This window comes from Oncorhynchus tshawytscha, linkage group LG04 (genome assembly GCF_018296145.1).
Source record: "Oncorhynchus tshawytscha isolate Ot180627B linkage group LG04, Otsh_v2.0, whole genome shotgun sequence".
NCBI classification, from domain to species: domain Eukaryota; kingdom Metazoa; phylum Chordata; class Actinopteri; order Salmoniformes; family Salmonidae; genus Oncorhynchus; species Oncorhynchus tshawytscha.
The window spans coordinates 30,854,940-30,876,931 of NC_056432.1; the positions used below are offsets into that span (position 1 = coordinate 30,854,940).

The 21,992-nt window shown below is 39.5% G+C and overlaps 1 protein-coding gene across 14 annotated transcripts in view; it reads left to right on the forward strand.

Annotated features, from left to right (window-relative positions):
• LOC112248502 (ankyrin-1) overlaps positions 1-21,992 on the forward strand; it is a 214,985-nt gene that overhangs the window by 145,387 nt on the left and 47,606 nt on the right. For 12 of the 14 annotated variants that reach the window (XM_042320616.1, XM_042320621.1, XM_042320623.1 and 9 more), the window contains exons 5-23: positions 801-899; positions 1,543-1,728; positions 1,862-1,960; positions 2,071-2,169; positions 2,296-2,394; positions 2,532-2,729; positions 5,066-5,164; positions 5,281-5,379; positions 5,510-5,608; positions 5,858-6,055; positions 6,168-6,266; positions 6,383-6,481; positions 6,560-6,757; positions 6,869-6,967; positions 7,681-7,779; positions 7,926-8,024; positions 8,335-8,427; positions 8,628-8,700; positions 8,983-9,003. In XM_042320616.1, coding sequence (XP_042176550.1) covers positions 801-899; positions 1,543-1,728; positions 1,862-1,960; positions 2,071-2,169; positions 2,296-2,394; positions 2,532-2,729; positions 5,066-5,164; positions 5,281-5,379; positions 5,510-5,608; positions 5,858-6,055; positions 6,168-6,266; positions 6,383-6,481; positions 6,560-6,757; positions 6,869-6,967; positions 7,681-7,779; positions 7,926-8,024; positions 8,335-8,427; positions 8,628-8,700; positions 8,983-9,003 — 2,155 coding nt within the window. The remainder of the gene's footprint in view (positions 1-800; positions 900-1,542; positions 1,729-1,861; positions 1,961-2,070; positions 2,170-2,295; positions 2,395-2,531; positions 2,730-5,065; positions 5,165-5,280; positions 5,380-5,509; positions 5,609-5,857; positions 6,056-6,167; positions 6,267-6,382; positions 6,482-6,559; positions 6,758-6,868; positions 6,968-7,680; positions 7,780-7,925; positions 8,025-8,334; positions 8,428-8,627; positions 8,701-8,982; positions 9,004-21,992) is intronic. The other 2 variants (XM_042320618.1, XM_042320619.1) reach the window with 2 other exon arrangements.

Below are 21,992 nucleotides of genomic sequence, written 5' to 3' on the forward strand. Positions count from 1 at the left end.
TTCTACCATCCTGACAAATTCTACAACGTTTTACCCATGTGTTGTTGAGATATTGACCCAAATGAAAAATGCACAAAGAAGAACACTAACAAAAGCAATAGGGTTCCTGCACCTTTGGCGCTAGGATCCCTAATTAAAGAGAGCTATTTTCAATACAATTCAGAATTGACCCCAACCCTGATTGAGTAGAAAGAAAGAAAGTCGCACACTCTACTGTATATATGCTCATGAATTTGTTGGGAGCATTTATAGTGCGCAACATTCTTTATTTTTACACAGTTTCAGTTTACTATTCTGTGAGTCAGCACCTCTACTAACATTTTTGGGTGTGCATAAGCTCCTGCATTTGGCCCAACTCCCGATTGAAACATGATGTCAGGCCATCGTACACTCTTAGAAAAAAGGTGCTCTCGCTAACCTAAAAGGGTTCCCCGTAGGAAAACCCTTTGCAGAACCCTTTTTGGTTCCACATAGAACCCTTTTGGTTCCAGGTAGAACCCAAAAGATTTCTACCTGGAACCAAAAAGGGTTCTCCTATGGAGATAGCCGAAGAACCCTTATGGAACCCTCTTTTCTAAGAGTGTATTAGCTAAATGCAACTCTGTTAATATCTGTATGCCTTCTTGTCTTTCTGTGTGCTTGTGTTTCCTCTCTGTGTGTGTGTGTGTGTGTGTGTGTGTGTGTGTGTGTGTGTGTGTGTGTGTGTGTGTGTGTGTGTGTGTGTGTGTGTGTGTGTTGCTGCTGCTGTGTTGTGCTCCTTCCTGTGTGTATGTGTCCATGTGTGTGTCTGTCTGTAACAGAAGGGCTTCACGCCGCTCTACATGGCCGCACAAGAGAATCATCTAGAAGTTGTGAAGTTCCTTTTGGAGAACGGGGCCAATCAAAGCATTCCTACTGAGGTAACAGCCAATCAGCAGATTCAGGGTTGCAAAATACAGGGCCTCCCGAGTGGTGCAGGGTTCTAAGGTACTACATCACAGTACTTGAGGCGTCACTACAGCCCCGGGTTTGATCCCAGGCTGTGTGACAGCTGGACGTGACCGGGAGACCCATGAGGCGGCGCACAATTGGCTCAGCGTCGTCAGGGTTAGGGGAGGGTGTGGCCGGCCAGGATTTCCTTGTTCCATCGTGCTCCAGTGACTCCTTGTGGCGGGCCGGGCACGAGCAAGCGTAAGTATACCATGTTTTGGAGGACAAATGGTTCTCGACATTCACCTCTCCGAGTACGTAGGGGAGTTGCAGCAATGGGACAAGACTGTAACTACCAATTGGGGAGAAAAATGGGTTAAAAAGGGTTGCACAAAAAAAAAAAACTTTCACCAAATTCCCAGGTTTTTCAGGAATCCCGGATGGAACATTCCCAGATCAGGAAGGTTTAAGCAGGAAATTATTATTTTTCGAACTTTACAACACACCTCCTGTACTATTCCCTATATCACTTATCAATCCTTTTGACTCTCACTGTCCTTCCCTTCCCCATCTGTCTCTCTGGGTCACTAAACCTTTCTTTGCCTCTGTCTCCGCTTCTCTCTCCTCTTTCAGGATGGCTTTACCCCTCTCGCCGTGGCTCTTCAGCAGGGACATGAGAACGTTGTGGCCCTGCTCATCAATTACGGCACCAAGGGCAAAGTTCGCCTCCCAGCGCTGCACATAGCAGCGCGGAACGATGACACGCGCACAGCTGCTGTGCTTCTACAGAACGACCCCAACGCAGACGTCCTGAGCAAGGTAGGTACTCACCGTGTGTTTGTCTTCACTTAGTTTAGTGTGTCCCAGAGCGAGTGGAGGAGACGATACTTTCAAATTAGAACACATCAAGGCCTTCAGTATAAGAGCTCTGGTCTCCTGTGTGTCCCTACAGACAGGCTTCACACCGCTTCATATCGCTGCACACTACGAGAACCTGAGCGTAGCCCAACTGTTGCTCAACAGAGGAGCCAATGTCAACTTCACCCCTAAGGTAAGTCTGTTCCCCTCTGCCCTAGCATCACTGACACGTTGTATTGTTACCAGTCCCTCAACGGGTCTCTTTCTGGTCTTACTGCTTATCTCCTCTGTAATTCTCTCTAGAATGGCATCACACCTTTGCACATCGCTTCCAGGAGGGGGAATGTGATCATGGTACGACTCCTGCTGGATCGAGGGGCACAGATTGATGCCAAGACCAAGGTACTGGACTGCATCCCCTTTGTCTCTCTCTCGTCTCTAGTGTCAAGTCCTGCCCTGTTACACAAATGATACTATATTGCTCTAGACCAGTGGTTAAGTGTCCTCTCTCTCTCTCTCTCGCTCCAGGATGAGTTGACTCCACTGCACTGTGCAGCCAGGAATGGACACGTGAGGATCATTGAGATCCTGTTGGACCAAGGGGCTCCCATCCAGGCCAAGACCAAGGTACACCTAACGCTAACCCACCAAGGTCTGATCCCTGGACAGTTGTGCTCAAATACTGCATGCACACAACACAACAAGTAATGGATTGCATCATCCCTCTCTCTTTCTCTTTCTCTCTCCCCCCCACTCTCCTACAGAACGGCCTGTCTCCCATCCACATGTCAGCACAGGGGGACCACATGGACTGTGTGAGGCAACTAATGCAATACAATGCTGCAATTGATGACATCACACTGGACCACCTGACCCCCCTGCATGTGGCGGCCCACTGTGGGCACCACCGCATGGCCAAAGTGCTGCTGGACAAGGGAGCCAAACCCAACTCCCGTGCACTGGTCAGTACTACAATCCTACATACAGTTGAAGTCGGAAGTTTAAATACACTTAGGTTGGAATCATTGAAACTCATTTTTCAACCACTCCACAAATTTCTTGTTAACAAACTATAGTTATGGCAAGTCGGTTAGGACATCTACTTCGTGCATGACACAAGTCATTTTTCCAACAATTGTTTACAGACAGATTATTTCACTTATAATTCTGTTACGGCTGTCGTCGGAATGAGACCAAGGTGCAGCGTGGTAGACGTACATTTTAAATGTATTAAATGATCACCAACAAAAAAAAGAAGAAAGATAAATGACACGTAAAGAATTGTAGCGCTAAACTAGCAACTAACAAAAACAAGATCCCACAACACAAAAAGTGGGAAAAAGGGCTGCCTAAGTATGATTCCCAATCAGAGACAACGATAGACAGCTGCCTCTGATTGGGAACCATACTCGGCCAAAAACAAAGAAATGGACAACATAGAAAGCCCACCCCAACTCACACTCTGACCTAACCAAATAGAAAAATAAAACGGCTCTCTAAGGTCAGGGTGTGACATATTCACTGTATCACAATTCAGTGGGTCAGATGTTTACATACACTAGGTTGACTATGCCTTTAAACAGCTTGGAAACTTACAGACAATTATGTCATGGCTTTAGAAGCTTCTGTTAGGCTAATTTACATCATTTGAGTCAATTGGAGGTGTACATCTGGATGTATTTCAAGGCCTACCTTCAAACTCAGTGCCTCTTTGCTTGACATCCTGGGAAAATCTAAAGAAATCAGCCAAGACCTCAGAAAAAATATTGTAGACCTCCACAAGTCTGGTTCATCATTGGGAACAATTTCCAAATGCCTGAAGGTACCACGTTCATCTGTACAAACAGTAGTACGCAAGTATAAAAACCATGGGACCACGCAGCTGTCATACCGCTCAGGAGATGAACGTACTTTAGTGCGAAAAGTGCAAATCAATCCCAGAACAACAGCAAAGGACCTTGTGAAGATGCTGGAGGAAACAGGTACGGTTCCTATATTGACATAACCTGAAAGGTCGCTCAGCATGGAAGAAGCCACTGCTCCAAAACTGCCATAAAAAAAGACAGACTACGGTTTGCAACTGTGCATGGGGACAAAGATCGTACTTTTTGTAGAAATGTCATCTGGTCTGATGAAACAAAAATAGAACTGTTTGGCCATAATGACCATCATTACGTGTGGAGGAAAAAGGGGGAGGCTTGCCGAAGAACACCATCCCAACCGTGAAGCACGGTGGTGGCAGCATCATGTTGTGGGGGTGCTTTGCTGCAGGAGGGACTGGTGCACTTCACATAATAAATGGCATCATGAGGAAGGAAAATTACGTGGATATATTGAAGCAACATCTCAAGACATCAGTCAGGAAGTTAAAGCTTGGTCGCAAATGGGTCTTCCAAATGGACAATGACCCCAAGCATACTTCCAAAGTTGTGGCAAAACGGCTTAAGGACAACAAAGTCAAGGTATTGGAGTGGCCATCACAAAGCCTTGACCTCAATCCTATAGAAAATTTGTTGGCAAAACTGAAAAAGCTTGTGTGAGCAAGGAGGCCTACAAACCTGACTCAGTTTCACCAGCTCTGTCAGGAGGAATGGGACAAAATTCACCCAACTTATTGTGGGAAGCTTGTGGAAGGCTACCTGAAACGTTTGACCCAAGTTAAACAATTTAAAGACAATGCTACCAAATACTATTTGAGTATATGTAAACTTTTGACCCACTGGGAATGTGATGATAGAAATAAAAGCTGAAGTAAATCATTCTCTCTACTATTAATCTGACATTTCACATTCTTAAAATAAAGTGGTGATCTTAACTGACCTAAGATAGGGAATGTTTACCAGGATTAAATGTCAGGAATTGTGAAAAACAGAGTTTAAATGTATTTGGCTAAGGTGTATGTAAACTTTCGACTTCAACTGTAGGTAGGTACAGTTGAAGTTGGAAGTTTACATAAAACTTCTGACCCACTCGTATTGTGATACAGGCAATTATAAGTTAAATAATCTGTCTGTAAACAATTGTTGGAAGAGTTACTTGTGTCATGCACAAAGTAGATGTCCTAACCGACTTGCCAAAACTATAGTTTGTTAACAGGAAATTTGTGGAGTGGTTAAAAAACGAGTTTTAATGACTCCAACCTAAGTGTAAGTAAACTTCTGACTTCAACTGTATATCCAGTACTATGTATTCATTCCACACACACACATACACGCATACACACACATACACACACACACCTCAGTGTGCAGCTATGTTGAGGTGGTGTGCCTTAGTGACCCAGCTGTTGTGTCCTCAGAATGGTTTCACTCCACTTCACATCGCCTGTAAGAAGAACCACATGCGTGTGATGGACCTCTTGCTGAAACACTCTGCTTCCCTAGAGGCTGTGACGGAGGTGAGAGAGATTGGGGCGAGACAAAGAGATGGAATGTATGCCAGGGAAAGATAAGAGAGGGATTCTGCCAAGGAGAGAGGGATGATTGTTTCATTTTCTGTTTTTTCTCTCTCCAGTCTGGCCTGACCCCTTTACATGTAGCCTCGTTCATGGGCCACCGCAAAATAGTCACCATCCTGGTACAGAAGGGAGCTTCTCCCAGCGCTTCCAATGTGGTGAGTCCCCTCCCCATCCATCCACCTCATCATTTACTGCACCAGCTCCCCTGGCCCCTTTTCACAATGATTTTGTGTTATGGACTTACACTATTTGCACATTTGTGTTTGTCTGATTGTGTGTGAGCAGAAAGTGGAGACTCCTCTCCACATGGCATGTAGAGCTGGACACTATGAGGTGGCAGAGTTCTTACTGACCAATGCAGCGCCGGTAGACGCCAAGGCCAAGGTAATGACTACACACACGCACACACACGCACACGCACACGCGTGCACGCGCGCACGCACACACACACACACACACACACGCACAGGCACGCACACACACGCACACACATGCACACACACACGCACACACACACACACAAACACAATCAAAAAAACATTACATTCGCTTGCTAGTTCCCCACATGACTCCCAACACCAAATGTCTGTGCCTCTCCTCCCTCTCTCCTGTCCTCCGCACCACCCTGTCCAGGACGACCAGACACCGCTCCACTGTGCGTGTCGGATGGGCCACAAGGAGCTGGTTAAGCTGCTACTGGAGCACAAGGCCAACCCCAACTCCACCACAACATCCGGACACACACCCCTCCACATCGCTGCCCGTGAGGGACACGCTCAGACCACACGCATCTTACTGGACATGGAAGCCCAGCATACCAAGATGACCAAGGTACAGTATTTTGTCCAATGCCCACACACTCTAATCTCTCTGGATCTTTCTCTATGTGGGCCTGTGTGCTCTCCCCAATGTCTCTCTATCTCTATCTGGGATGACTCTGCAGAAAGGCTTCACTCCTCTCCATGTGGCTTCAAAATATGGCAAAGTGGACGTGGCAGAGCTGCTGCTGGAGAGAGGGGGCAACCCTAACGCTGCTGGCAAGGTAAGGGTTGTAGAACACAGGGAGGAGGGAAGAACAGGGGTGTGTGGAGGGAATGGCCAAAAGGTATTTTGAGATTGAAGGATGCTATTATATGTGTGTGTCTCCTTTACCTTCAGAATGGTCTGACTTCTCTCCATGTGGCTGTCCATCATGACAATCTGGACGTGGTTAACCTGCTGGTCAGCAAGGGAGGCTCCCCACACAGTGCAGCTAGGGTGAGAGACCAGGCAAACACACACACACACAAATATAATTGTACTATACACTAATACCCATTTGGTTCTCTGTTTTAGAATGGCTACACCCCTCTCCACATAGCATCGAAGCAGAACCAGGTGGAGGTTGCTAGCAGCCTGCTGCAGTACGGTGCCTCGGCCAACGCCGAGTCCCTTCAGGGGGTCACGCCCCTCCACCTGGCTGCTCAGGAGGGCCGGCCTGACATGGTCGCCCTGCTCATCTCCAAACAGGCCAACGTCAACCTGGGAAACAAGGTGAGGAGTCAGGGACTGATACATGGAAGGAGTTAGGATTATTTGGGTGAGCGCTGTTAGTTCTGCTATAACAAGATGCCGTATCTTTGCCCCTGGCTCCTCTCCCTTCAGAGTGGACTGACTCCTCTCCACCTAGTGGCACAGGAAGGCCATGTGGGCATCGCTGATATTCTGGCTAAGCAGGGGGCATCAGTGTATGCTGCCACACGGGTAAGACCACACTCCTGTTGACCTCTGGGACAAGGCAAGGGACACAACAGTATCATTGATCAATAGCTCCCAGCGACATATACTGTACATCAGGACTCTGTTAACACTTTTAATTGTTAGAGAGATTGTAGATGATTGGCTATTGCAGTAGATAATTGCATTCTATCATACATGAAATCTCCTCCTTTGTGCCAGGTTGTTGGTATAAAGTACACACTCCTACCTCATCATGACATGCACACTGTTACAGTTTGTTATCTGAGGCTGATCTTGAATTCAGGGAATGTTAATGCAAGGCCAGTATGGTAACAGTAACAGTGCTACATGATGGACGATGGGGGCTCCGTGGCAGATAGAGTGTCTGAGACGTGACCTTTCCTCTCCTTGGTATAAATAGCCACTGACTGCTTCTCCTGGCTCAGGGTTACGATACCAACATCAATAATAATAATAAACAACACCCAACTACCCTCAGAGCAGGAGCCTCCATGGTTCACTAGACAACATCACCCGAAAACTCTGTGTATCAACCGCAGAGCTTGTAGGGTAAAGGGGACACACACTATAGATATTGTGTAGTGTGTATGTGTTGAATTTGAAATCATGTGACCTCGTGTTTATATAGCTATCCAGTTGTTAGGGTGTGCTGGTTGTATTTGATACTGATGGGGTCCTACTCTGTGTTTCTGTCCCACGTCATGTCTCTGTTTCAGATGGGATACACCCCTCTCCATGTTGCCTGTCACTATGGCAATGTAAAGATGGTGAAGTTCCTCCTGCAGCAGCAGGCCAATGTCAACAGCAAGACTAAGGTGAGCACCTCCCTCTGGACGCCAATGGAACACTCTCCCAAAATGCATTGTTGACCGTAAAGCGCAGTAGTATGAACTGTCTATGTGATGTGATTATTTTCATTGTGTCTGGTCAGTATGTTAATGATTGTATCTCTGTCCCTCAGGTTGGTTATACTGCCCTGCACCAGGCAGCCCAACAGGGCCACACAGACATCGTTACCTTACTGCTCAAACATGGAGCCCAGCCGAACGAGGTCGCTACTGTACGCACCACTGCCTTTCCCCCCCTTTCAGTCCTCCACCTCATCCATCATCCTCCTCCAACACTCCATCATCCGTTCAACAACTCTCTTTCAGTCCTCCACCTCATCCGTCATCCTCCTCCAACACTCCATCATCCGTTCAACAACTCTCTTTCAGTCCTCCACCTCATCCATCATCCTCCTCCAACACTCCATCATCCGTTCAACAACTCTCTTTCAGTCCTCCACCTCATCCGTCATCCTCCTCCAACACTCCATCATCCGTTCAACAACTCTCTTTCAGTCTATCTCCTCTCTCTCTCTCTGTTAGAACGGTACGTCAGCCCTGTCCATCGCCAAGCGGTTGGGGTACATCTCTGTAATCGACGTTCTCAAACTGGTTACTGAGGAGACGGTTTCCATGGTGAGAAGTAAATAAGTACCACTGTTGATCCTCTTAGTCTGTTTAGAAGTACTTTTTGGTGTTGTCAAATATCTTCCCCTAAAGCTTTTTATGTCCCTCTTGATGCAGACATTATATACATTTTGAGTAGTTTGTACTCCTTCTATGCTGCTCTTTATTCAGTCTTTAACCTGTCTCTCTTCTCCCATTCTCTCCCTCAGACCACCACAGAGAAACATCGAATGAGTTTCCCAGAAACAGTGGATGAGATATTGGACGTATCAGAGGATGAAGGTACACAGCACTTACAATACGTTACAGACAGAACACAAGAAGACAGATTCAGTCCTGAACACACTTTCTCCTCCTTTTGGCCAGATAGAAGATGTATTTTAACTTTCATTTCTTATTAATAGTGAGATTATAGCTATACAAATACCTCGTTACATTTTATGGCTCAATTAGTTGCCAGTCCATTCTATAAAAAAACATCTCTACACTTTGAATAGACTTATTATAAATGATTTGTAACTGTGCACAGCCTCCTAAAATATGCCTCTTTTGATTGTTTTTTAGGAATTGCACAGCTAACCATAGGTATGACTGTCTCCTTCTCTCTTCTCTGTGCGGTGCTCATAGGTCATCTTAGAGTGTGTGGCTCCATTTCAAGCTTGTGACGTCTTTCTCTCCACCTCTCTTTCTCTCCACCTCTCTTTCGTTCCGCCTCTCTTCTTCTCTACCTGGTCCTTTTGCGACTTTCTCTCTCTCCTGATGCTCACTGTGGTGCATCCATTTTATGGCTCCATGTCTGTAACCTTTCTTTATCCCTTCAGTAACATAGACCTGACTCTCAGTCACTAACCCAAGACCAGATGTATTCTATCTCTCTCCATGTCACTGGGGCTGGGGCCTGGGGGCTGGGGGCTGGAGGCTGGGCGTAGCTGTCCTCACCAGCCTACTGGGTGAAACAGCACAGCCTACTGTACAGTAAGAGAAAAGCCCTGTAGTGGAGGTTGTCCACTAACCCATTAAGTGTATCAAACCATTAACTACGTTTTTTTTAATCAAGGTGAAAATTGAATTATCTGGTTAAAAAATGTGCGAAAGCTGCTGTACTGTATCAACATCCAATATGTTACTGTATAAACATCCCAAGATGTTACTGTATCAACATCCAAGATGTTACTGTATCAACATCCCAAGATGTTACTGTATCAACATCCAAGATGTTACTGTACTGTATCAACATCCCAAGATGTTACTGTATCAACATCCAAGATGTTACAGTACTGTATCAACATTCCAAGATGGTACTGTATCAACATTCCAAGATGTTACAGTACTGTATCAACATTACAAGATGTTACTGTACTGTATCAACATTCCAAGATGGTACTGTATCAACATTCCAAGATGGTACTTTATCAACATCCAAATATGTTACTGTATCAACATCCAATATGTTACTGTACTGTATCCACATCCCAAGATGTTACTGTATCAACATCCAAGATGTTACAGTACTGTATCAACATTCCAAGATGGTACTGTATCAACATTCCAAGATGTTACAGTACTGTATCAACATTACAAGATGTTAATGTATCAACATTCCAAGATGGTACTGTATCAACATTCCAAGATGGTACTTTATCAACATCCAAATATGTTACTGTATCAACATCCAATATGTTACTGTACTGTATCCACATCCCAAGATGTTACTGTATCAACATCCAAGATGTTACAGTACTGTATCAACATTCCAAGATGGTACTGTATCAACATTCCAAGATGTTACAGTACTGTATCAACATTACAAGATGTTAATGTATCAACATTCCAAGATGGTACTGTATCAACATTCCAAGATGGTACTTTATCAACATCCAAATATGTTACTGTATCAACATCCAAGATGTTACTGTATCAACATCCAAGATGGTACTGTATCAACATCGCAATATGTTACTGTATCAACATCCCAAGATGTTACTGTATCAACATCCAAGATGTTACTGTATCAACATTCCAAGATGTTACTGTATCAACATCCCAATATGTTACTATATCAACATCCAAGATGTTACTGTATCAACATTCCAAGATGTTACTGTATCAACATTTCAAGATGTTACTGTACTGTATCAACATTCCAAGATGGTACTGTATCAACATCCAAGATGTTACTGTATCAACATTCCAAGATGGTACTGTATCAACATTCCAAGATGTTACTGTACTGTATCAACACCCAATACAATATGTTACTGTATCAACATTCCAAGATGGTACTGTATCAACATCCAAGATGTTACTGTATCAACATTCCAAGATGTTACTGTATCAACATCCCAATATGTTACTGTATCAATATTTCAAGATGTTACTGTACTGTATCAACATTCCAAGATGGTACTGTATCAACATCCAATATGTTACTGTACTGTATCAACATCCAATACAATATGTTACTGTATCAACATTCCAAGATGGTACTGTATCAACATCCAAGATGTTACTGAAACAACATCCAAGATGTTACTGTACTGTATCAACATTCCAAGATGTTGATGTACTGTATCAACATTCCAAGATGGTACTGTATCAACATCCAAGAGGTTACTGTATCAACATTCCAAGATGTTACTGTATCAACAATCCAAGATGTTACTGTACTGTATCAACATCCAAGATGTTACTGTATCAACATTCCAAGATGTTACTGTATTTTATCAACATTCCAAGATGTTACTGTACTATATCAACATCCCAAGATTTTACTGTATTACCATTCCAAGATGGTACTGTATCAACATTCCAAGATGTTACAGTACTGTATTAACATTCCAAGATGGTACTGTATCAACATCCAAGATGTTACTGTATCAACATTCCAAGATGGTAATGTATCAACATTCCACAATGTTACTCTGTCAACATCCAAGATGTTACTGAAACAACATCCAAGATGTTACTGTACTGTATCAACATTCCAAGATGTTACTGTACTGTATCAACATTCCAAGATGTTACTGTATTGTATCAACATCCCAAGATTTTACTGTATTACCATTCCAAGATGTTACTGTATCAACATTCCAAGATGTTACTGTATCAACATTTCAAGATGTTACTGTACTGTATCAACATTCCAAGATGTTACTGTATTGTATCAACATTCCAAGGTGTTACTGTATCAACATCCCAATATGTTACTGTATCAACATCCAAGATGTTACTGTATCAACATTCCAAGATGTTACTGTATCAACATTACAAGATGTTACTGTACTGTACCAACATTCCAAGATGGTACTGTATCAACATTCCAAGATGGTACTTTATCAACATCCAAATATGTTACTGTATCAACATCCAAGATGTTACTGTATCAACATTCCAAGATGTTACTGTATCAACATCCCAATATGTTACTGTATCAACATCCAAGATGTTACTGTATCAACATTCCAAGATGTTACTGTATCAACATTCCAAGATGTTACAGTACTGTATTAACATTCCAAGATGGTACTGTATCAACATCCAAGATGTTACTGTATCAACATTCCAAGATGGTAATGTATCAACATTCCACAATGTTACTCTATCAACATCCAAGATGTTACTGAAACAACATCCAAGATGTTACTGTACTGTATCAACATTCCAAGATGTTACTGTACTGTATCAACATTCCAAGATGTTACTGTATTGTATCAACATTCCAAGATGGTACTGTATCAACATCCCAAGATGTTACTGTATTAACATTCCAAGATGGTACTGTATCAACATTCCAAGATGTTACTGTACTGTATCAACATTCCAAGATGTTACTGTATTGTATCAACATTCCAAGGTGTTACTGTATCAACATCCCAATATGTTACTGTATCAACATCCAAGATGTTACTGTATCAACATTCCAAGATGTTACTGTATCAACATTTCAAGATGTTACTGTACTGTATCAACATTCCAAGATGTTACTGTATTGTATCAACATTACAAGGTGTTACTGTATCAACATCCCAATATGTTACTGTATCAACATCCAAGATGTTACTGTATCAACATTACAAGATGTTACTGTATCAACATTACAAGATGTTACTGTACTGTACCAACATTCCAAGATGGTACTGTATCAACATTCCAAGATGGTACTTTATCAACATCCAAATATGTTACTGTATCAACATCCAAGATGTTACTGTATCAACATCCAAGATGGTACTGTATCAACATCGCAATATGTTACTGTATCAACATCCCAAGATGTTACTGTATCAACATCCAAGATGTTACTGTATCAACATTCCAAGATGTTACTGTATCAACATCCAAGATGTTACTGTATCAACATTCCAAGATGTTACTGTATCAACATTTCAAGATGTTACTGTACTGTATCAACATTCCAAGATGGTACTGTATCAACATCCAAGATGTTACTGTACTGTATTCCAATACAATATGTTACTGTATCAACATTCCAAGATGGTACTGTATCAACATCCAAGATGTTACTGTATCAACATTCCAAGATGGTAATGTATCAACATTCCACAATGTTACTCTGTCAACATCAAGATGTTACTGAAACAACATCCAAGATGTTACTGTACTGTATCAACATTCCAAGATGTTACTGTACTGTATCAACATTCCAAGATGTTACTGTACTGTATCAACATTCCAAGATGGCACTGTATCAACATTCCAAGATGTTACTGTACTGTATCAACACCCAATACAATATGTTACTGTATCAACATTCCAAGATGGTACTGTATCAACATCCAAGATGTTACTGTATCAACATTCCAAGATGTTACTGTATCAACATCCCAATATGTTACTGTATCAACATCCAAGATGTTACTGTATCAACATTCCAAGATGTTACTGTATCAACATTTCAAGATGTTACTGTACTGTATCAACATTCCAAGATGGTACTGTATCAACATCCAAGATGTTACTGTACTGTATCAACATCCAATACAATATGTTACTGCATCAACATTCCAAGATGGTACTGTATCAACATCCAAGATGTTACTGAAACAACATCCAAGATGTTACTGTACTGTATCAACATTCCAAGATGTTACTGTATCAACATCCAAGAGGTTACTGTATCAACATTCCAAGATGTTACTGTATCAACAATCCAAGATGTTACTGTACTGTATCAACATCCAAGATGTTACTGTATCAACATTCCAAGATGTTACTGTACTGTATCAACATTCCAAGATGTTACTGTATTTTATCAACATTCCAAGATGTTACTGTACTATATCAACATCCCAAGATTTTACTGTATTACCATTCCAAGATGGTACTGTATCAACATTCCAAGATGTTACAGTACTGTATTAACATTCCAAGATGGTACTGTATCAACATCCAAGATGTTACTGTATCAACATTCCAAGATGGTAATGTATCAACATTCCACAATGTTACTCTGTCAACATCCAAGATGTTACTGAAACAACATCCAAGATGTTACTGTACTGTATCAACATTCCAAGATGTTACTGTACTGTATCAACATTCCAAGATGTTACTGTATTGTATCAACATTCCAAGATGGTACTGTATCAACATCCCAAGATGTTACTGTATTAACATTCCAAGATGGTACTGTATCAACATTCCAAGATGTTACTGTACTGTATCAACATTCCAAGATGTTACTGTATTGTATCAACATTCCAAGGTGTTACTGTATCAACATCCCAATATGTTACTGTATCAACATCCAAGATGTTACTGTATCAACATTCCAAGATGTTACTGTATCAACATTTCAAGATGTTACTGTACAGTATCAACATTCCAAGATGTTACTGTATTGTATCAACATTACAAGGTGTTACTGTATCAACATCCCAATATGTTACTGTATCAACATCCAAGATGTTACTGTATCAACATTCCAAGATGTTACTGTATCAACATTACAAGATGTTACTGTACTGTACCAACATTCCAAGACGGTACTGTATCAACATTCCAAGATGGTACTTTATCAACATCCAAATATGTTACTGTATCAACATCCAAGATGTTACTGTTTCAACATTCCAAGATGTTACTGTATCAACATCCCAAGATGTTACTGTATCAACATTTCAAGATGTTACTGTACTGTATCAACATTCCAAGATGGTACTGTATCAACATCCAAGATGTTACTGTATCAACATTCCAAGATGGTACTGTATCAACATTCCAAGATGTTACTGTACTGTATCAACACCCAATACAATATGTTACTGTATCAACATTCCAAGATGGTACTGTATCAACATCCAAGATGTTACTGTATCAACATTCCAAGATGTTACTGTATCAACATCCCAATATGTTACTGTATCAACATCCAAGATGTTACTGTATCAACATTACAAGATGTTACTGTACTGTATCAACATTCCAAGATGGTACTGTATCAACATTCCAAGATGGTACTTTATCAACATCCAAATATGTTACTGTATCAAGATGTTACTGTACATCAAATCCAATATGTTACTGTATCAACATTCCAAGATGTTACTGTATCAACATCCAAGATGTTACTGTATCAACATTCCAAGATGTTACTGTATCAACATTCCAAGATGTTACTGTATCAACATTTCCAAGATGTTACTGTACTGTATCAACATTCCAAGATGTTACTGTATCAACATTCCAAGATGTTACTGTATCAACATTCCAAGATGTTACTGTATCAACATTCCAAGATGTTACTGTATCAACATCCAATATGTTACCAATACAAGATGTTACTGTATCAACATTCCAAGATGGTACTGTATCAACATTCCAAGATGGTACTGTATCAACATTCCAAGATGTTACTGTATCAACATCCAAGATGTTACTGTATCAACATTCCAAGATGTTACTGTATATCAAGATGTTAATCAACATTCCAAGATGGTACTGTATCAACATCCAAGATGTTACTGTTCAACATTCCAAGATGTTACTGTATCAACATCCCAATATGTTACTGTATCAACATCCAAGATGTTACTGTATCAACATTCCAAGATGTTACTGTATCAACATTTCAAGATGTTACTGTACTGTATCAACATTCCAAGATGGTACTGTATCAACATCCAAGTTGTTACTGTACTGTATCAACATCCAATACAATATGTTACTGCATCAACATTCCAAGATGGTACTGTATCAACATCCAAGATGTTACTGAAACAACATCCAAGATGTTACTGTACTGTATCAACATTCCAAGATGTTACTGTATCAACATCCAAGAGGTTACTGTATCAACATTCCAAGATGTTACTGTATCAACAATCCAAGATGTTACTGTACTGTATCAACATCCAAGATGTTACTGTATCAACATTCCAAGATGTTACTGTATTTTATCAACATTCCAAGATGTTACTGTACTATATCAACATCCCAAGATTTTACTGTATTACCATTCCAAGATGGTACTGTATCAACATTCCAAGATGTTACAGTACTGTATTAACATTCCAAGATGGTACTGTATCAACATCCAAGATGTTACTGTATCAACATTCCAAGATGGTAATGTATCAACATTCCAAGATGTTACTCTATCAACATCCAAGATGTTACTGAAACAACATCCAAGATGTTACTGTACTGTATCAACATTCCAAGATGTTACTTACTGTATCAACATTCCAAGATGTTACTGTATTGTATCAACATTCCAAGATGGTACTGTATCAACATCCCAAGATGTTACTGTATTAACATTCCAAGATGGTACTGTATCAACATTCCAAGATGTTACTGTACTGTATCAACATTCCAAGATGTTACTGTATTGTATCAACATTCCAAGATGTTACTGTATCAACATCCCAATATGTTACTGTATCAACATCCAAGATGTTACTGTATCAACATTCCAAGATGTTACTGTATCAACATTTCAAGATGTTACTGTACTGTATCAACATTCCAAGATGTTACTGTATTGTATCAACATTCCAAGATGTTACTGTATCAACATTCCAAGATGTTACTGTATCAACATCCCAATATGTTACTGTATCAACATCCAAGATGTTACTGTATCAACATTACAAGATGTTACTGTACTGTATCAACATTCCAAGATGGTACTGTATCAACATTCCAAGATGGTACTTTATCAACATCCAAATATGTTACTGTATCAACATCCAAGATGTTACTGTATCAACATCCAAGATGGTACTGTATCAACATCCAAGATGTTACTGTATCAACATTCCAAGATGTTACTGTATCAACATTTCAAGATGTTACTGTACTGTATCAACATTCCAAGATGGTACTGTATCAACATCCAAGATGTTACTGTATCAACATTCCAAGATGGTAATGTATCAACATTCCACAATGTTACTCTATCAACATCCAAGATGTTACTGAAACAACATCCAAGATGTTACTGTACTGTATCAACATTCCAAGATGTTACTGTACTGTATCAACATTCCAAGATGTTACTGTATTGTATCAACATTCCAAGATGGTACTGTATCAACATCCCAAGATGTTACTGTATTAACATTCCAAGATGGTACTGTATAAACATTCCAAGATGTTACTGTATTGTATCAACATTCCAAGGTGTTACTGTATCAACATCCCAATATGTTACTGTATCAACATCCAAGATGTTACTGTATCAACATTCCAAGATGTTACTGTATCAACATTTCAAGATGTTACTGTACTGTATCAACATTCCAAGATGTTACTGTATTGTATCAACATTACAAGATGTTACTGTATCAACATCCCAATATGTTACTGTATCAACATCCAAGATGTTACTGTATCAACATTACAAGATGTTACTGTACTGTATCAACATTCCAAGATGGTACTGTATCAACATTCCAAGATGGTACTTTATCAACATCCAAATATGTTACTGTATCAACATCCAAGATGTTACTGTATCAACATCCAAGATGGTACTGTATCAACATCCAAGATGTTACTGTATCAACATTCCAAGATGTTACTGTATCAACATTTCAAGATGTTACTGTACTGTATCAACATTCCAAGATGTTACTGTATCAACATCCCAATATGTTACTGTATCAACATCCAAGATGTATCAACATTCCAAGATGTTACTGTATCAACATTCCAAGATGTTACTGTACTGTATCAACATTCCAAGATGGTGTATCAACATCCAAGATGTTACTGTATCAACATTCCAAGATGGTACTGTATCAACATTCCAAGATGTTACTGTACTGTATCAACATTCCCAATACAATATGTTACTGTATCAACATTCCAAGATGGTACTGTATCAACATCCAAGATGTTACTGTATCAACATTCCAAGATGTTACTGTATCAACATCCCAAGATGTTACTGTATCAACATCCAAGATGTTACTGTATCAACATTCCAAGATGTTACTGTACTGTATCAACATTCCAAGATGGTACTGTATCAACATTCCAAGATGGTACTTTATCAACATTCCAAGATGGTACTGTATCAACATTCCAAGATGTTACTGTACTGTATCAACAATACAATATGTTACTGTATCAACATTCCAAGATGTTACTGTATCAACATCCAAGATGTTACTGTATCAACATTCCAAGATGTTACTGTATCAACATCCCAAGATGTTACTGTATCAACATTCCAAGATGTTACTGTATCAACATTTCAAGATGTTACTGTGCTGCATCAACATTCCAAGATGTTACAGTACTGTATCAACATTACAAGATGTTAATGTATCAACATTCCAAGATGTTACTGTACTGTATCAACATCCAATACAATATGTTACTGCATCAACATTCCAAGATGGTACTGTATCAACATCCAAGATGTTACTGAAACAACATCCAAGATGTTACTGTACTGTATCAACATTCCAAGATGTTACTGTACTGTATCAACATTCCAAGATGGTACTGTATCAACATCCAAGAGGTTACTGTATCAACATTCCAAGATGTTACTGTATCAACAATCCAAGATGTTACTGTACTCTATCAACATCCAAGATGTTACTGTATCAACATTCCAAGATGTTACTGTACTTTATCAACATTCCAAGATGTTACTGTATTAACATTCCAAGATGGTACTGTACTATATCAACATCCCAAGATTTTACTGTATTACCATTCCAAGATGGTACTGTATCAACATTCCAAGATGTTACAGTACTGTATTAACATTCCAAGATGGTACTGTATCAACATCCAAGATGTTACTGTATCAACATTCCAAGATGGTAATGTATCAACATTCCAGATGTTACTCTATCAACATCCAAGATGTTACTGAAACAACATCCAAGATGTTACTGTTCTGTATCAACATTCAAGATGTTACTGTATTGTATCAACATTCCAAGATGGTACTGTATCAACATCCCAAGATGTTACTGTATTAACATTCCAAGATGGTACTGTATCAACATTCCAAGATGTTACTGTATCAACATTTCAAGATGTTACTGTGCTGCATCAACATTCCAAGATGTTACAGTACTGTATCAACATTACAAGATGTTACTGTATCAACATTCCAAGATGTTACTGTACTGTATCAACATCCAAGATGTTACTGAAACAACATCCAAGATGTTACTGTACTGTATCAACATTCCAAGATGTTACTGTACTGTATCAACATTCCAAGATGGTACTGTATCAACATCCAAGAGGTTACTGTATCAACATTCCAAGATGTTACTGTATCAACAATCCAAGATGTTACTGTACTCTATCAACATCCAAGATGTTACTGTATCAACATTCCAAGATGTTACTGTACTTTATCAACATTCCAAGATGTTACTGTATTTTATCAACATTCCAAGATGTTACTGTACTATATCAACATCCCAAGATTTTACTGTATTACCATTCCAAGATGGTACTGTATCAACATTCCAAGATGTTACAGTACTGTATTAACATTCCAAGATGGTACTGTATCAACATCCAAGATGTTACTGTATCAACATTCCAAGATGGTAATGTATCAACATTCCACGATGTTACTCTATCAACATCCAAGATGTTACTGAAACAACATCCAAGATGTTACTGTTCTGTATCAACATTCCAAGATGTTACTGTATTGTATCAACATTCCAAGATGGTACTGTATCAACATCCCAAGATGTTACTGTATTAACATTCCAAGATGGTACTGTATCAACATTCCAAGATGTTACTGTATCAACATTTCAAGATGTTACTGTGCTGCATCAACATTCCAAGATGTTACAGTACTGTATCAACATTACAAGATGTTAATGTATCAACATTCCAAGATGTTACTGTACTGTATCAACATTCCAAGATGGTACTGTATCAACATTCCAAGATGGTACTGTATCAACATTCCAAGATGGTACTTTATCAACATCCAAATATGTTACTGTATCAACATCCAAGATGTTACTGTATCAACATCCAAGATGGTACTGTATCAACATCACAATATGTTACTGTATCAACATCCCAAGATGTTACTGTATCAACATCCAAGATGTTACTGTATCAACATTCCAAGATGTTACTGTATTAACATCCCAATATGTTACTGTATCAACATCCAAGATGTTACTGTATCAACATTCCAAGATGTTACTGTATCAACATTTCAAGATGTTACTGTACTGTATCAACATTCCAAGATGGTACTGTATCAACATCCAAGATGTTACTGTACTGTATCAACACCCAATACAGTATGTTACTGTATCAACATCCCAAGATGGTACTGTATCAACATCCAAGATGTTACTGTATCAACATTCCAAGATGTTACTGTATCAACATCCCAATATGTTACTGTATCAACATCCAAGATGTTACTGTATCAATATTCCAAGATGTTACTGTATCAACATTTCAAGATGTTACTGTACTGTATCAACATGCCAAGATGGTACTGAATCAACATCCAAGATGTTACTGTACTGTATCAACATTCCAAGATGTTACTGTACTGTATCAACATTCCAAGATGGTACTGTATCAACATCCAAGAGGTTACTGTATCAACATTCCAAGATGTTACTGTGTCAACAATCCAAGATGTTACTGTACTGTATCAACATCCAAGATGTTACTGTATCAACATTCCAAGATGTTACTGTACTGTATCAACATTCCAAGATGTTACTGTATCAACATTCCAAGATGTTACTGTACTGTATCAACATCCCAAGATTTTACTGTATTAACATTCCAAGATGGTACTGTATCAACATTCCAAGATGTTACAGTACTGTATTAACATTCCAAGATGGTACTGTATCAACATCCAAGATGTTACTGTATCAACATTCCACGATGTTACTCTATCAACATCCAAGATGTTACTGAAACAACATCCAAGATGTTACTGTACTGTATCAACATTCCAAGATGTTACTGTACTGTATCAACATTCCAAGATGTTACTGTATTGTATCAACATTCCAAGATGGTACTGTATCAACATCCCAAGATGTTACTGTATTAACATTCCAAGATGGTACTGTATCAACATTCCAAGATGTTACTGTACTGTATCAACATTCCAAGATGTTACTGTATTGTATCAACATTCCAAGATGTTACTGTATTGTATCAACATCCCAAGATGTTACTGTATTAACATTCCAAGATGGTACTGTATCAACATTCCAAGATGTTACTGTATCAACATTCCAAAATGTTACTGTACAGTATCAACATTCCAAGATGGTACTGTATCAACATCCAATATGGTACTGTATCAGCATCCCAATATTTTACTGTATCAACATCCCAAGATGTTACTGTATCAATACCCAAGATGTTACTGTATCAATACCCAAGATGTTACTGTAGCAACATCCAATATGTTACTGTATCAACATCCCAATATGTTACTGTATCAACATCCAAGATGTTACTGTATCAACATTCCAAGATGTTACTGTATCAACATTCCAAGATGTTACTGTACTGTATCAACATTCCAAGATGGTACTGTATCAACATCCAAGATGTTACTGTATCAACATTCCAAGATGGTACTGTATCAACACTGCAAGATGTTACTGTACTGTATCAACATCCAAGATGTGACTGTAGCAACATTCCAAGATGGTACTGTATCAACATCCAAGATGTTACTGTATCAACATCCAAGATGGTACTGTATCAACATCCCAATATGTTACTGTATCAACATCCCAAGATGTTACTGTATTAACATCCAAGATGTTACTGTATCAACATCCAAGATGGTACTGTACTGTATCAACATTCCAAGATGGTACTGTATCAACACTGCAAGATGTTACTGTACTGTATCAACATCCAAGATGTTACTGTAGCAACATTCCAAGATGGTACTGTATCAACATTCCAAGATGTTACTGTATCAACATTCCAAAATGTTACTGTATCAGCATCCCAATATTTTACTGTATCAACATCCCAAGATGTTACTGTATCAATACCCAAGATGTTACTGTATCAATACCCAAGATGTTACTGTAGCAACATCCAAGATG